General features: G+C 46.4%; 1 protein-coding gene across 7 annotated transcripts in view; it reads left to right on the top strand.

Moving 5' to 3' along the window:
* The window catches only part of Mapkap1 (MAPK associated protein 1), a 209,598-nt gene extending 192,215 nt beyond the window's left edge, over nt 1-17,383 (top strand). For all 7 annotated transcript variants that reach the window (XM_029473510.2, XM_021184032.3, XM_021184047.3 and 4 more), the window contains 2 exons: nt 13,397-13,494; nt 16,893-17,383. In XM_029473510.2, the coding sequence (XP_029329370.1) occupies nt 13,397-13,494; nt 16,893-17,018 (224 nt within the window). In that variant the 3' untranslated portion in view covers nt 17,019-17,383. The remainder of the gene's footprint in view (nt 1-13,396; nt 13,495-16,892) is intronic.
* The last annotated feature ends 355 nt before the right edge of the window (nt 17,384-17,738 follow it).

Genomic DNA, 17,738 nt, shown 5'->3' with positions numbered 1-17,738 from the left:
GGCTTTTTTGTATTAAGCTCTTGGGCGTTTGTCTCAGGTCAGGAATGTGAGGAAAAAGCCAGCCATCTTGGAAGTTCAGCATCTTTATTACCTACTCTTGTGGCACCACCCCTACCCCTGTCTGTCTGTCAGGGAATTTATCTAACTCCTACTCCCTCATGTAACCCATGCTGCCCTCAAACTCAAAAATCTGCCTGTCTCTGCCTGTTCCCAGAGCACTGGGGTCAAAGGCAAGTGCCACCACACCCCAATTTGTTTGTTGCTTTTGTGAATTTCCCGAGCTCTGGGTTCCAGGCTGCCCTAGAACTCACCGTGTAGCTCAGACTCAACTGTGTTGCCCTGAACTCAAGGCAATCTTTTTGCCTCAGCTTTCTGAGTACTAGAATTGCAGGCCTCACTCATGGGTCATGCCCAGGTTCCAAATTGAATTTCCAGAATACTAAATTCTGTAAATAAATAATTCCATAAAATCTAAACTCCATATATGAGGTGTTTAGATATTAAGCTGTCTTTCATAGACCTGGAAAAAGTAACTGTACTTGCATTAAAAACAAAATTTTTATTGTCTCTGAGGTTCCTGCATGCAGTTTTAAAGATGAACAAGCAGATTAGCTTTTTTAGCATAAATGACTAGAACACTGGACAGGATATTTTAAAGGCCTGTTTCAACAGCACAGGCTCCAGATCCCTTAGAGAAGGACTGAGTGCCAGTGCTGTGAGGCTTCCTGTGGGGGGTGAGACCAAGGTAAGAGCTGGTGGGACTGCTGCAGCTAGGTCTTGCAGAGAAGGATGGAAGGAGACCACTTGGGGAAGAGCTCTCCCTGTCAGGGCTCTCCCTGTACTTGTAGTGGCACATCCAGGACATTCAGCAATGACTCTGGAGAGGCCAGGACATGGGAATGGTCTTCACTTGCCCTAGAAAGACAACTTGCTTGTCAAATAAAGCTTAGAAAGGAATCCAGTTTGGGAAGAGAGTTGAGTGGTAGCTTAAGAATGGCCCCCATAGGCTCATCTGTTTGAAGACTTGGTCATCAGGGAGTGGCACTACTTGAGAAGGATTAGGAGGTGTGGCCTTATTGGAGGAAGTGTGTCACTGGGGGTGGGCTTTGAGGTTTCAAAAGTGCAAGCCAGCCACAGTGACCTGCAGATCCAGATAGAGAACTCTAAGCTCCTTTGCCAGCATCATGCTTGACTGTGTGCTTTCTTTGTTAAGAGTAACCTTGGTCATGGTGTCTCTTCACAGCAGTAAACAGTGACAAAGGCACCATTGCATACAAAGCCCAGGAGAAAAGCAAATCTAGGAAAGGAGCCTTGAAAGGACCAAGCTGATACACAGCTCAGTCAGCCATCTCGGAAGCATGGGTACCCACAGTGAAACGCCACTCAGAGTGTACAGATTTGGACATGGTGATGCAGGCCTGTAACTCAGGAGGCTGGGGCAGGAAGATAACAAGTTTGGGGCCAATCTAGGCTAGACCCTGTCTCAGAAGACAAGCACAGAAGCAGGAAAACAGCTTTAAAAATATGCCCAAAGGCCGGGAAAGATGACTCAGCAGTTAAGAGTGCTGAATGCTCTTCCAGAGATCCTGAGTTCAATTCCCAGCAACCGCATAGCAACTCACAGCCATCTGTAATGGGATCTGATGCCCTCTTCTGGTGTGACACTGAACACAGTGTCAGTGTGCCCACATATATGAAATAAATAAATCTTAAAAAAAAAAAAATTGTTCAAAGGGGTTAGAGAGCAGACTCAGCAGTTAAGAGCCTGCTGCTCTTACAAACAACCTGAGTAGATTCCCAGAGCCCATGTCAGCAAGTGGGTAACCTCAGGAGTGCTGCTCCCAGGGGCCTGATGCCTCTGACCTCCACAGACACCTGCTCTCTGTGCACACACCCAGACACAGATATACACACCCATAGTTTAGAATAAGGGAAATTTTTTTTTAAATACATTCAAAAACTTAAAATGAAGAGAAATTTATACTCCCAAAGAAGAAATGTAAGCTAGGAAAAAGAACCAAATGAAAATTCTCCAGTTGAGAAGTAATTCTTCTGTCAAAACTTTCATTGTCTGAATTCATTAATGAAAGAAATAAAGCAGATAAGAAATTATTAGATGGGGCTGGAGAGATGGCTCAGCAATTAAGAGCACTGACTGCTCTTCCTAAGGTCCTGAGTTCAGTTCCCAGCAACCACATGGTGACTCACAACCATCTGTAATGGGATTTGATGCCCTCTTCTGGTGTGTCTGGGAACAGCTACTATAAACTCATATAAATAAAATAAATCTTAAAAGAAATAATTATCGGAGCCAGGCGTGGTGGCGCACGCCTTTAATCCCAGCACTCGGGAGGCAGAGGCAGGCGGATTTCTGAGTTCAAGGCCAGCCTGGTCTACAAAGTGAGTTCCAGGACAGCCAGGGCTACACAGAGAAACCCTGTCTCGAAAAACCAAAAAAAAAAAAAAAAAAAAAAAAAAGAAAGAAATAATTATCTATTACCATATACCAAGTTAAACATATAACAAGTTAAGTGTGGTTTAAGGCACACTTATATTTATTATTTTCTAGGTGGGTGGGTAGGGAGCCCAGCACAGCTGGCTCAGGTCTTCTTTGAAGCTATAGTCAGGGTGTCAGTCAGGTGGGAAGTCTCAGCCCTCAGGAGGTCAAGTTTGAGTCCTCCCTGGGCTACATTGTAAGATCCTGTCCAAAACAGGAGTGGGAAGAGAAGGAAGGGAAATGATGTCATAAAATCTTCTTTAAGGCTGGAGAGATAACTCAGCAGTTAAGAGCACTGACTGTTCTTCCGAAGGTCCTGAGTTCAAATCCCAAAAACCACATGGTGGCTCACAACCATCTGTAACAAGATCTGATGCTCTCTTAGCTGCAGTGTACTTAGATATAATAATAAATAAATCTAAAAAAAGAAAGAAAAACTAAACTTCAAAAAAAATTTGCTTTAAGTTCACTGAATGGTCTCTGGCAGAAATGCTTTTAGTTCTATGTCACCTGGCTATGACAATAGAAAAACTAACTAGATGATGGTGGGCTACATCAAAGAGAATGCTAGCAAGGAGCCCTAGCCTCTTATGAGCTAACTCAGTATGCCATCTCTACAGTATTCTGTATTACTGATTATTAGAAGCAAGCCACGAGGCCATCTCATAAACAGCAAGGGGTTACATAAAGCCATGAGAATCAGGCAAGAGCATCATCAGGGGATAGTTCAGAGTCCGCCTGCCACGGTGAGTGAGCCGTAAGACAGCAATAGAAATGGCTCAGACTGCAGCCAGGGCTGAGAGCAGAGCCAGCAGCCCCAGCATACTCTCTAGCAGCTCTGTAGCTGCAGTCTCAGGGAACAAAGAGCTGCTCAGCATCTGACTTAAAATATCAGACTACTAACCTTGGAAGCCTAGCAAGGGCTAAGCAGAATAAATACAAAGAAAACTACATCAAGTCACATCATAATCAAATTGCTGAGACCCAGTGATAAAGAGAAAAGTTTGAAAGCACCGTAAGAAAGCAGCTGTGCACATCGCAGAACCATGATAGGAATGATCACCGACATCCCGTCAGAACCAATGCCAGCCAAAAGACAAAGAAGTGGCGGCTCTAACACACTGAAGTAATATCTACCCAGAGTCTGCATTTTTCCAAGTGGTCCTCAGCTGAGGGTAAAGTAAAGACATTGCAGACAGCCAGAAAGTGAAGTTTGTCACCACCAAACCAGTGCAAGAAGTGCTGAAGGCTGGGGAGAGAAAACTCGAGGCAGAACCCAGCTCTCCCCAGGGAAGAAGCCTCAAGCTGTTGCCCGGGCCTGGCACCTGCATAGAATGAGCCAACTGGACGGAGGGAGCAAGGCCTTGGGCTGGGTTGGTCAGTGGGAGGGCAGGCTGAGATGAGCAGTTTTTAGGGTGATGGTTTGAATTCGTGTTGGGAACACTAATTTAACTGGTAGTTAGGTGAATTATCTCCCCAAAGGGGAAACCTTCGTCCTTCCTTGCTACATCCCCTTAAAAGTTGGCCAAGTGTACTCCACTATTATATGAATTTTGTGAAAAAAAAAAAAGTGAAACATTTTTCTGTGTTTCGATGTATCTATATTTTTAATTTTTCCACAAAGCCTGAAATATCTGCCCTCTGGTTCTTCATAGAAAAGTTTATTTGTCTCAAAAGATGAAAGTATAAAGACAAAGGGACCCTTTCATCTATCAAGCAAGTGCTGTGAGTTCCCACATATCTCCTAACTTGTAGCAACTCTGGGATGCGTCTACATGCTATAGAGCCCTAGGTTTGTTGGACTTCATCTTGTGGTGACAAATAGTTCATTCTGGAAGTGAGTGGCCTGGGGCTACACAGAAGTAGGAACAAAGGTTCTGTCCTGCTTGTGCTACTGACACAGCTAAGGACTTCCCATGGAAGTCTAGCCCCGACCGTGACTCAGCCTAGTGCAGCAGTTCCCAGCCTGTGAGTCACAGCCCCTTTGGCAAACTGTTATCTTCAAAAATATTTATATTACAACTCATAACAGTAGCAAAATTATAGTTATGAAGTAACAGCAAAAATAATTTTATGGGCAGGGGTCACTACAACGTGAGGAACTATATTAAAGGGTCACAGCATTAGGAAGGTTGAGAAACAGTGTTCTAGGGAGTTATTTTCTAACAAATTTTGACCATGCTTGGGTGCCTAGATTTTCCTCTAAAACTTGTTAAATGCAGGAAGTTAGCACAGAAGAGAAAGTAAGTAGTTAAATAATAAAGGGGAGGATGGGGAGAGCTGCCAGGAGTTGATCACAGAATAAAGTCAAATCACCAAGTAGAGGAAAGCAGGAGGCAGCCCAGCATGGTAACTCAGGTGTGGGGACCAGCACCCAGAAGGTGGGGACAGGAGGAGCAGGAATTCAGTGCCATCTTTGACTACACAGTGAATTAGAGGCCAGGCTGGGCTCCATGAGTCTCCCCAAAATCTAAGGGAGGGTGGGGCCTAAGGCAAGGCACAGAAGTATAAAACAGTTTTGTACCAAGCTTGGAGCCTTGTATGGACTTGAGGAAACACTGCTGTTCTGCGTTTCCACATAGGAGCCTGATAAAGTAATCCTTCCAGGCAGGCAAAAGGCTTATGGGGAAGAGTGGATGGTTACATGTGCACCTGCACCATCCAGGCAAGCTCCAGACCCATGGAGAGACCCTGGTTCAGGGGAATAAGACCGTGAACAAGCAGGGCACCTGGTATCCTCTGCCTCCACATCAAGTATGGACATAAACACACATAAGCGCACACACATATACACAAGCACACACATACACACTTTTTTTAAGTGTGTAACTTCTCATTTCCTCTTACTGGAGGAAAAAGTACATAATATGGGATTTTTTTTTTTTTTTGTTTTTTTTGTTTTTTTTGTTTTTCGAGACAGGGTTTCTCTGTATAGCTCTGGCTGTCCTGGAACTCACTTTGTAGACCAGGCTGGCCTCAAACTCAGAAATCCGCCTGCCTCTGCCTCCCGAGTGCTGGGATTAAAGGCTGGGATTATGCTCTCTAGGCAACTTAATCACGATTTTTAGTTCATTTCCTGAAGTCCCTGGAGACAGCCATTGCGGCAAGGAAAAGCACTTATCCAGCTGTTTTGAGTTGCTAGCTGAACTAGCCATTTATTCCATGGGACATATTTTCATTTGAAGGAACAACTAACAAACTGATTCTCCAACCCTGAGGCTTTGGCAAATTACTTGATTTTCTTAAAAGCAAGTAAGTGATCCTAACCTGTTAGTGTAGGTAGAAAGAAGCTGCCAGGTCTGTCCCAGTAATGAAAGTCAAACTGCCTCAGATCAGAATTCTAATTTTTGAAAACTTTATCTGTCTCTGAGAACTTGGCATCTCACTGTTTTAAGAATTTTCTGACACGGTAGTACTAAAATATGACTTCCATAATACTGTATAAGAACACACTTCAGTATTGGGAATCCACACAGTACAATGAACCAATATTTTTCAAATGGTGAGATGTTATAAACCCAGGCAAGGTGAACATACACCTAGAGAATTCTCTGTCAGCATACCCCAGAGGAACTTGTACACCCATACTTACCACTGCACTGTGCACAACGGCCAGGATGCCCATTGCACAGGAACCCAAAAAGGAAATATAGACTATACACAAGTGGGATTTCATGCAGCTGTAAAGAATGGAATTGTGACATTTATAGGAAAGGAGATGGAAATGGTAATTATTACATTAAGCCAAATAAGCCACACTCAAACAGACATTCCATTTATTCTCTCCCATATGCAAATTCTGGGTTTATTTTTGTATATGTATATACACACAAAGACATGACTGAAGGCCATGAAACTAGAAAGCAAGACTTAAGGACTGGTGGGCTCTTAAGGGAGGAGCAGGGGAAATACTGGAGAAAAAGTACATTATATGAGCACATGACATGAAAGCAGAAGAGGGCCATGGGGTGGGGGGCAGAGAGCAGCAGGAGCAGGTGGCAATGGGAGCATGGGAAAGTCAACAAAATCTAACTACATATGAAGATCCCATAGCGGACCCATTACATTGTGCCAGTTTTAAAGAGTGCTAACGTTTAGGGGTGGGTTTGTTTGTTTGTTTGTTTTTAAGACAAGTTGGAAGATTTATTCAAAGCCCAAGACCAACCAAGAGGGGTTTTGTTATTGTTTGGTTGCTCGTTGATTGGCTGGTTTGAAACAGGATCTTACTGTGTAGCACTGACTAGTTAGAGGTGTATATCACATCTGGCCTCCAACCAGTGGATTTTAATGTAACAGTACAGAAAGCTCACTAATGAGATTTTACATTCCATACTACAATTATGCTTTTAGAAAAGAAAAGAAATGAAAAGAAAAGAAAAGAGGAAAGGAAAGGAAAGGAAAAAGGAAAGGAAAGAAAGAGAAAGAGAAAGAGAAAGAGAAAGAGAAGAGAGAAAGGAAAAGAAAAGCCAGGCTGGAGAGATGGCTCAGCGGTTAAGAGCACTGACTGCTCTTCCACAGGTCCTGAGTTCAATTCCCAGCAACCACGTGGTAGCTCACAACCATCTGTAATGGGATCCTATGCACTTTTCTGGTGTGTGTGAAAACAGCTATAGTGTACTCATATAAATAAAAATAAATGAACCTTTAAAAAGCAAAGCCACTACATTGGAGGCTTTATTGGTGTAAACATAAGAGAATCTTTACAAAGAGCATCAATGAACTATGCTGCTTGAACCATAGGTCAGATGCACTGTAGAGTGCCCTCCTGACATTCATGAGGTCTTGGCTCAATGTGCAACATATTATATACTCAAATGACAATGGCCTAATGTCACCCAATATAATAGAAGTAAAATAATTTTTTATGTATATAAGTACACTGTCACTGACACACCAGAGGAGGGCATTACAGATGGTTGTGAGCCACCATGTGGTTGCTGGGAATTGAACTCAGGACCTCTGGAAGAGCAGCCAGTGCTCTTAACCACTGAGCCATCTCTCCAGCCCTAAAATAATGTTTTTTAAAACCATGTTTAGTAAACTTTGGGTGATATAAGAGCTTTTCAATTAAAAAAATACTTATGTTAACTTGTGGGCTTATATTTTTAATGAATAAATTTATTTAAAATTTTCCAGTTTTAGCTTCTAGCATAATAAAAATTAATAGCTGTAATCAAAATAAGCTAAAACTCTAGGTTCCTCAGTAATGTTTAAGAGTGTAAAAACTTGCCAGACGTGGTGGCGCACGCCTTTTATCCCAGCACTTAAGAAGCAGAGGCAGGTAAATTTCTGAGTTCGAGGCCAGCCTGGTCTACAGAGTGAGTTCCAGGACAGCCAGGGCTACACAGAGAAACCCTGTCTCGAAAAAAAAAAAAAAAAAAAAGAGTGTAAAAACATCCTGAAACCAAAAGGTTTGAGAACTGGAGTTTATGGTCTTGAATATTTGAAACCCATATTCAAATGTTTTGGAGTTGAAGACTGGCACCAGAACACAAATTATTAGGGGCGCTAAGGAGGGAGGTGACAGATTCACACCTGGTGTCACTGCTGCCATTTGGACAGATTTGAGACATAGTCTTGCTCTGTAGCCCAGATTGGCCTCAAACTGCAGACAGTCCTCCTGCCTCCTGGGTGCTGAGATTGCAGATGGTTTTAAAAGGACAGTTCTACAGGTAGATGCTTGGACCTAGAGAAGATCTGAGCAGTGAGGACCAGTTAGGACCTGGGTAGGACTAGACATGGGAGAACCTTTGGCCTTGGCTTGGTGTGTAGCAACACCTCCCATTGTACCAGAGGACTTTCACTTGACAGAAAGATAGCGTTTGTATATTACTTTGCATTTTCTTCTAAGTTCATAATTTATTATCCAAATTAAATATTGCGGCATGTGTTGACTTTAGGTTCTTTATACAAGGATCTAACAGATGGGGTCAGACCCCTCAGAACCCATTTGTGTTGGCTGCACTGCTGGAGTTGTTTGTATTGGACCCTAACCTGGAGTATAAGACCATCAAAGCCATATCTCCAAATATGGCCAGTATACACCTGATTTTACTATGAGAGTACAAACGTTAGTATTTTGTTGTAAATACAAGTTAACTGGAAATGGACATTGATTTCTGGATCTGCCTGCAGTTTCTGACTAGTCATGAGTTCAGTCTGCCAATATCACAACCTCCATAGTCAGTGCTCTTCAGTGTGCATAGCTATCCCTTTTCCCAGCCTGAAGTGACTCCACCACATGTCCAATGAACTACAGAGACTCAGATTTTTGCCTTGAAAGGTAGGTGCAGCTGGTGTGAAGTCAGCAGCTCAACCTCCCTGGAAGCCTCTGCTGTCTGGAGAAGGGGCTAAGCCAGGTACCCCTGCTCATCATCAAAGTGTGAGAATGCTTACAAGGTCCATGTGGATGTAGCCTACATGTCCGAGGGCAGTGAGCATTGTGCTCTGGCTCCTCCCTCGCTGTAGTGGGCTGAGCTGGCAGCTCAGTCATAGTAGAGAGTTGCCTGAGCTACAGAAAGGCAGGGCCAGCAACCAAGCATTTGGCTGCACACTTTAATCTCAGCGCTCAGTACACTGAGGCCAGAGGATCAGGAGTTTGGGGCTAGCTTCAGGTACATATCAAGTTTGAGACTAACCTAGCCTGCATGAAACCCTGTCTCAAAAACAAATAGAGGCAATGACAAAAGAAAGTGTGCTACTTCCATTTCCCTCCAGAAGTCCAGTGAGATTTTCATGGCCTTCTAGACAAGAGGAATTAGAGACAGCCTCGCCCCAGAAGCCGACTGTCTCGTCCATTCTGCCATAAAGGGAGACTCCGAGAGCCTCCTTTATGGTGCTGCTATTTCCTAAGTGTTACTTCCAATGTGCCCACAGAGCCACAGAGTGAAGCACAGTTCCTGTCACCAGTGGTCATGGAGAAGATTACAGCAGAGGAGGGCTGAAAGAAAATGTTAAGTTTAAAAAAAAAAAAAAAAAAAAGCCAGATGTTGGTGGTACACCTTTAACCCCAGCACTCAGGAGACAGAGGCAGAGGGATTTCTGAGTTCCAGGTCAGAGTGAGTTCCAAGCCAGGGCTGAACTTATCTCAAACAAAACAAAACAACAAAACCCTCAAATTTCAGTAAACCACATGAAAACATGAAGATAGCCAGAGACGCCTATGGGTGTCCCACGCAGTTGTGAGGTTATGTGTAAGGTGTGGAGGTTTTCCTTTGACTTCTGAATTTTTAGCAATTTTAATGTTTTTATAATTCTTGTAATTGAAAAGAAATGAAAGATATTTCAGCTCATTTTGGTGTTCTGGTCAAGTGTGCCACCGGGATTTTAGGTATAGATGGTTGTGGTTCATGCCAGGCATCACCCTGTTGGAACTAGATGGCATTATCAAATGTAAATTACGTGTGTTCACTGATGTCCAAGCCTACCCACCATGGCCTTCTTTTTTTTTTTTTTTAAGACTTATTTATTTGTATTATATGTAAGTACACTGTAGCTGTCTTCAGACACTCCAGAAGAGGGAGTCAGATCTCATTACAGGTGGTTGTGAGCCACCATGTGGTTGCTGGAATTTGAACTTCAGACCTTCAGAAGAGCAGTCGGGTCCTCTTACCCACTGAGCCATCTCACCAGCCCCCCCACCCCCCACTTTTTTTGGTTGGTTGGTTGGTTGGTTGGTTTTTGAGACAGGGTTTCTTTTTTTTTGTTTTTGGTTTTGGTTTTTGGTTTTTCGAGACAGGGTTTCTTTGATAGCCCTGGCTGTCCTGGAACTCACTCTGTAGGCCAGGCTGGCCTTGAACTCAGAAATCCACCTGCCTCTGCCTCCCGAGTGCTGGGATTAAAGGCGTGCGCCACCACGCCCGGCTTCACCATGGCCTTCTCTTAAGTCAGCATTCTTTCTGCCCCTCTTTAGCTCAGTGCCACGTGAACAGACCGCTATGTCAACTGGTTTCTCTGCCCCTGGACCCTGGGGACCCTAAATACAACTCCTCTATATATGTTTTTGCCGTTTCAGACCTACTAGTTCCTCATCATTTGGCACACCCAGGCATTACCAGTTCCTCCTGTCTGAACACCAGGGACTTGGTCTGCTCTGGCGCCCTCCACAACCAGTTTGCTGGCACTGTGTACCTTCCTTGTCTAGCATCCTTTGTCCTCCATAAAACTGCCCCTAAGGGTTCTTCCCTGTACCTGACAAGTCCCCTCACCTCCGTGTCTTTATGATAACACCTGTAGCTAGGACAACACACATCATACTTAATCCTTGTTCCCTTCCCTACCCTGCCTCAGCCTGTTCTCTGGCAGAATCTGGGCCAGCAAAGCCCAGAGGCTGGAGTGAGAGACCTCTAGGCAAAACCCCTTAGGAGACAACTCATTCCCTAGGCCCGTAGTCCAACATAGGTAAGAACATGGCTACTGTCCTTGCCCTTGCTTGTACTCCAGGCTCTGGTCCATCGCTATCCATCAGCCTTAGCCCAGTTGCAGATGGTTAGCTCAAGTCCGAGATTGCTCAAGAGCACACAGGGATTTGGTCAGGGCCATCTCTAGAGGTTCCCTCAGTGGAATGACTGCTTTCACTGCTAGTGGCAAGCAGTCAGGCCCAGGAGAGTGGGACCTTCATCATTCCCATCTGCCTCTCCCTAAGTCTGGCACTGAAGCAAGAACTGAGGACAGGCAAGGGACACACATACTCCAAGAATAGCAAAAAGCAGTGTGGGGATGCAGGGGTCGCAGTGATCCTCTGGCCTTTGAGATTTGGCTAACAGCGACTTGTGTTTATACCCAGCTCCTGTGCAGATGAGCCTCAGGCTTCCTCTCTGTGTCCACCACAGTGGACAAGTCCCGTGTGTCAGGGCTTCTCTCCCAGACTCTCGGGCCTGTGCACACTGCCCATCACATGTGCTGGGTGGGTTTGACTGCCAAATCTACAGGACACTTTGCAAGATGTCTCAGCTTCTCAAGCAAACCACAGCACCTGCATCTTGAGGGTTTGTCAGTGACAGGCGAAAGCAGGTGGTGTAGATGGTACATGAGGTTCCTTAACAGAGTGGTCAGTGAACCCCGAAGCTTCGGGTCTGCAGGCCTCCCTAAGACCTTCTGGTCCTTCCTAGCCCTAGGCCATGATGTCTGTGTCATGGCCAGGTGTCCACACAAGGCCTCCTGGGGAATGTCTCTGTGTGTCCTTCACGGATGGCCCTGTGTCCTTCATAGATAGCTCTGCTTGGTCACAGCGTGGCCAACAAATGTCTCTGCATTGTTCTTCCACAAGATGACATCACTGAGACGCTAGTGTTGAGTGAGGGAGAGCATTGAAAACTCACTCCCTATCAGAAACAGGCGATTTATATGATAGCAGACTGATTCGTTTCCAGGCAAGAAGTCTAACGTTTTAGAGCCACAATTTTAAATCAAGCTTAATTTGTCAACTGACTGAAAATGAGGTTTTTTTTTTTTTTAGGAATTATTAGTAATTTTTCTTAATATAGGATTTATAGTCCCAATTAGTATCTTGTAATGATGTTTCCAGGATAAAATACCAGCAGCTCAACTTTTCTGGCCACAAATGTACAACATATATCAGTTTATTTTTGGAGATCTGAAAAATTAGCTACTGTAAATAAAGTCCCCAGAAGATTTCTCCGGGAAGGAGGGGAATTTACAGTAATATGGGTGACATATTATTAATTAATAATGTGACCAGCCGCTGCTTCAATTAAAAGGACAATGGATGAGGAGGCCTGATAGGTGTATGTGGCCTGGTGAAGCTGAGAAGAAGGGCCTTTAGGCTGGGGGCTGCAGGCCTCTGGTGTCTGTACCTGGAGCTCTTGGTCTAGACAGGACTCTGTGAGCAGGACCACATTCTCAGGGGACCTTTGGCTACCATTATTGGAAACCAGCTTCAACACAATCAAAGAAAAATTAAGACCTTGGAAGGGCCCCGAGTCTCTCGGGTGCCAAGATCTGGCATATGTAGATCAACTGGGAATCTCCCCCAGGAACGGGGCCAGGGACCCCAAAAATACTCCTTTTAGTTTGTCCTTGTGAAGGTCACACATACTGACATTTCTTGCTCTATTTAGAATTAGGGACCTGTGACATGTGTGCCATCAAGTACAGACATGATTATAGACACAGCTTCAGACAGGCAAAACAAGAAACAGGTATGACAGCCACATTCAGTGGGTGGCCACACAGGAAGTGCATCTGAGAGAGCTTTCCTATGCAGGTCATGGTGATAGGGGCATGAAAGAGCCCACATAAATCTGGTGGGACCGGCAAGAGCACCATAGGCTGGGCTTGGGGTGGCATGAGGCTAGACCAAGCAAGTCCAAGAAGTGAAGTCAGTAATGAAAGGAGAGGAAGGAGTGGAAAGAATTGAACAGGCCAGTGGCATTTCAAGGTGATGAGTGCTGCTGTCTGCAGAGCAGCACTCACTTCCAGCCAGCTGCTTCATAGCCTTTAGGAGAAGCCTCCGTGCAGTGACCAAACCAGGCCACGCCCCAGCAGGAGACAACACAGTGGCCAGGCCAGCTGTTGCTCATGCTCTGTCCTGTTGCTAGCTTCTTTCAGTTTGAGCGCAGTTACTTTACTTGCAGAGTAATAACTGGGGGTGATCAGCCTTCTGCTTTCAGGATACCAGTGCTTCCATACCGACCCTGTGGAGGCAGCACTGTTAGGAAGGCAAGCCCTCCTGAGGCGCTCCCCTCAGCATTGTGCAGAGGGGACCTGCACTGTGAGTCTTCACTGTCTGCCTTAGACCAGCCTGTGATGAGAAACCCAGCCACCCCAGGGGACATTGCTATCCAGCCTCCATGTGCTCTTGCTCAAGTCTGGATCAGGGAGGACGCTCGGGGCACCTCACCCTCCATGGTGACTCACTGGACCCTCCCCTCTCTCCAGGTCACGCGGTCTTTAAGCTCACGTATCTAAGCAGCCATGACTACAAGCACCTCTACTTTGAGTCCGACGCAGCCACAGTCAGTGAGATCGTGCTCAAGGTGAGTTCAGTGTGGCCTCTGACCCAGAAGTAGGAGGGTGGGTTCTACCTGGGCTAGTTTCAGGTCAGGGCCACACCTGCCTCTGCCAAAGCAGGACTGTCAGCTTCCCTCCAGCCCCCAAAGGCCTAGCTCTTCTCTGCTTTTTTCTTGTCGTGCACCATTTATTTTCCCCAACCACTGTCAGGAGTCCCTTGAGGCTCCAGAGCCAGCTGGAGACAATAGTTTTGAATCGTTCAAGGTGATTTTCCCAGCCTGTTTGAAGCATGCCAACTGGGGCTATCCTGGGACGAAGCTTAACACACACACACACACATACACCCCAGATACCTTCCCTGTGCTAAGTTAGCATTCCGGCTACCTCAGCATGGCTATTCTGCCTCTAGAGAGCTCTCCCTTGTCAGGGGAGACAGAACAAAATAGACATTACACCAGTATGCTGACAGTCCCAGAGATGCTGTGTGAGTTTGTAAAGGGTAAGTTGCTGACATTGCCCTGGGTAAACAGGCAGATTCACAGCAACCCAGAAAGGGGCCACGTAGTAAGCTGGGTCTCTGAGACCTAGCATCCAGGCTAGGAGGCACCTCATGGATTTGTTGATTTAGGAGCTTAGGGCAGGGCCTGGGGATGACCTCCTTCTCTGAAGCACCAGGTGCCACCCAGACCATTGGTCTCTGTGGTACAACCTGACTGGGACTCCTTTAAACCAATGTCCCTTTCCTAAGGCACATTCCTACACAGTCAGAGGAAGTAGAAGAAGCAGCGCTGAGGAGTAAGAGGGAAGCCGTGCCCTACCCTGGGCTGGATGACCCTGGCCAGTCACCTTACACCCCGGGCTTCACTTTCCCTACGTAAGGCAGTGACCAAAGTAGTTGCATGGCCCTTGCGGAAAGCCGCTGCCCTGCCCGGGTGTAAATAAACCAGATGACTGCACCAGCCAGGTGGTAGTGACAGGAGCTGAGCTACCCTAGAAAGGGAACTCGGCCAGGATGGTGACTGATAAGCTGGCAGAAGCAGAGCTTAATGGTAGGTGTGGCAGATTCTGCAGTGTATATGCCAGTAGCCAAGGCTCCCTGGCTTTATAGGAAGACTGTAGTTCAAACACCACATGGCCACCAGGAAATCACCCTGGAAGACAATTAAAGAGGAGACACAGCATAGGCAGACATGGAATTTCCCAGGCCACACTGAGCAGAGTTCCCCAGAGACCAGCATGAGGACCGTGCCCACTCTGCACCACAGATCTCCAGGGAGCCAGGAGTTACTTAGCGGAACCTCACAAGGCAGTCCAAGGAGCAAGTCCCAGGTATTTGCAGAGTGGGTAAAAATATCCCAGTCTCCCCCTCCTGGACTTATTTTTATAGCCAGCATTAAAATATTCAAGATGTGAGAAGGATTCTAGTAAAATTATAATCTTGTGTTTGACATCAGAATCATTTTCACAACAGCAGATTGATGACAGAAACACAGGTTTATGACTTGAGTATGAGATGGAAGATCAAGTGCAGAGAAATCATTCCAGGACCGAATGCTCCCTCAGAGCACATGCTTTTTGCGACCCTTCCCCGCAACCTCCAGGCCTGCCTCCTCCCCCGAAATGTCTGTCTGCATCTCAGGATGTTGGGAGAAATCTCACGTCATCATGCACCTCAGAGGCCTTCGTCCCCGGCCTGCCTGCCTCACAGCTAATGGTTAGTGTCCTGACCAAAGGCCGGACTGCACTTCCCGCTCTTTGAGAAGGTTGTACATCAGCTTTCTAACATTCCCTCCGTGCCTCAGCCAGGCCAGTGTCAGCTTTGTGCCAGAGCTCAGCTTCCAAGACCCCAGCCCAGCTCCAGAATTTGACAGAAATGTTGAGGCTTTGTAGGATCCACCTCAGACTCAAGTAAAAATGAGAGTTTAGACCAAAATTAAATAGAGAAATTAAGACCCAAAGGCTGTTGCAGCTTAGCCATCACAGAGGCTTTCTGTAGGATGATGAAGGGGCCTCAGTATGGGCATGCCTCACACCCACTGGCCTGCAGCATATGGACATCATTGTCCTCACCCATTTTTGAGGTGAGGAGATGGAGGCCCCAGGTCTCAGAGGATGCAGAGCCTCAGTGGGGCCTGTGCTGCTCAGGGCCGCCATCCACCTTCCACATATGCTGGCGCACACAGTCCCTCCTTCCACTGGCCTGAGATGAATCTCTGAGGAACTGTTGGGCTCTTCACACCGGCTTCTCTGTGATTGAGTGATGGAGGCTGTGGCTTTATTGACCATGAAAACTCCCTATATTTTTATGCCTTAAACTGTAAAGTGCATCGAAAGTAAAACCCTCTATAGTGCATAAAATTGGGCACGTTTTAAGCCACAGCATATTAACCAGCTAATGGCAGACCAAAGGGCGTTTTTATCTTTTGATTATTACATTAATCTTGCATTAAAATTATCTATGTGATTATCACAAAGTACTGAAGATAATAAATTTAGGAAATAGTTGGCTTGTTAAGGACCATTTTAAAATGCTTTTGTCAAATTAAATGTGCCAAAAATACACTGCAAACGCCAGGTCAGCTGAGTGCAAGCTCTGTAAGCCAGAGGTGGCGTTTACCAAGCATGAGGACGCCTCCTGCCATCCCCACCAAGTCCACGCCGGCCCAAATCACCCTTGCCAACCTACATCCTGATTTATGACTCTCAGCTGGTAAGTTGGCAAGGCTGCGGCCGGGTGAGGCGGGCCTTCTGTATCTGCATGCCTGCCTGTATCTCCTACTGTTGAAAGTTTGGAGGGACATTGTCAGAGCCTCAGTCTGCAACTGCCCTGCTCAAGAGCCTCTAGCTGCCTTCTCCAAACCAAGGCTGGGCTTTCTGGTGAGGCTTCAGAATGTGTGAGGGTGAAAGAATTGTGTTTTCACAAAAAGCCAGGCAGGAAAGCCATGTCTGAAGGTCCACAGGTGGCCCAGAAAAGACACACACTGCCAACTGAAGTCAACCCTGACCCAGTGGCCTCAGCCCTCTACAGTCCTCTGAGCCTCACTTTGCTTACTTGGTCCTGGCTGGTAGGTGCAGCGGACACTAGAGGACACATTCCAGGCTATCAGGAGGCAGAGGATGCGCTGCCTCTTGTGTTTTCCTAGAGAGCTGGCTGGACACATCTGAGAGTAGGCAGCCCTCTGAGACACCGAAGAGCACAAGCCTAGGGGTGGGTCAGCAGCCCCAGTGCTCAGCAACTGAGAAGCCGGCACTGGGCCTCCGTCTATATGCAACGAGGGCTTCCTCCTGGCCTGCTAGGCTGCACCGTGTCAGAGCAGCTGCTCCCAGGATCCCTTGCCCAAACCTGGCCTCCTTCCACCCCAAGCTCTGCCCTGGGGGAACAGCTGGTGCTGCCAAGTGACAGCCATGTCCTCTTGCTTTCTAGGTTAACTACATCCTGGAATCACGAGCAAGCACTGCCCGCGCTGATTATTTTGCTCAAAAACAAAGAAAACTGAACAGGCGAACAAGCTTCAGCTTCCAGAAGGAGAAGAAATCAGGGCAGCAGTGACACTGGCCTCTAGTCTGGTGCCATAGCCCAGGTTGCCTGCAAGGCCAGGAGGACCGGAGTCCACCAGCATCCTGTAGTGCCGAGACCCGCAGGCACAGGCTGCTGGGCTCTAGGGGAAGGTTTAGAGGTAGGGGTGCGATTGGACTGAAACTTGGCAATGGTTCTAAGTAGCAATGCCCAGGAGCCAGGCCACCTCCTGGAGGGGCTGAGTGCTGCTCAGCCATGTGTCCTGCCTGGCAGTCCCAGCAAGACTGTACATAGCCATGCCAGACATCTCCTTGCAACTTGATCAAATTTCTTAAAGCAAACAAAGAACAAAAGTGTACATTTCTCTTTCCTTCCTTTTAATAAACAGGTGTACTCTTTATCGTGGTTGGTATGATGGACCATTCTTTGGGGTAGAGGATTGACTATATTATCTTCCTTAAAATCTGTTCCCATATTGAACAGGCAGATTACAAAAGCTGTGGTTGGAGCTCTCAGAAGCAATGTTTAGGGCTTAGCCAGTAGTTTAACTGTGCCATTTGTTTAAATAAGTGATTTGCTTTGAGAATAGCATCTTACTAAAGTTAGGAATGAGGACCTAGCATGTGCCGAGCGCGAGTGCCTGCGTGGGTGCATGCGTGCGTGTATGCGTGCGTACGTGCGTACCTACCCTTCTAAGGCCTTCTCAACATGTCAACGCCTGTGATGTGAGAGACGGGTGCTGGTAATATAGTG

The sequence above is a fragment of the Mus caroli genome, unplaced genomic scaffold (assembly GCF_978045245.1).
Source record: "Mus caroli unplaced genomic scaffold, Mus_caroli_1 scaffold_2, whole genome shotgun sequence".
NCBI lineage: Eukaryota > Metazoa > Chordata > Mammalia > Rodentia > Muridae > Mus > Mus caroli.
This window is presented reverse-complemented; position numbering and strand designations above follow the sequence as displayed.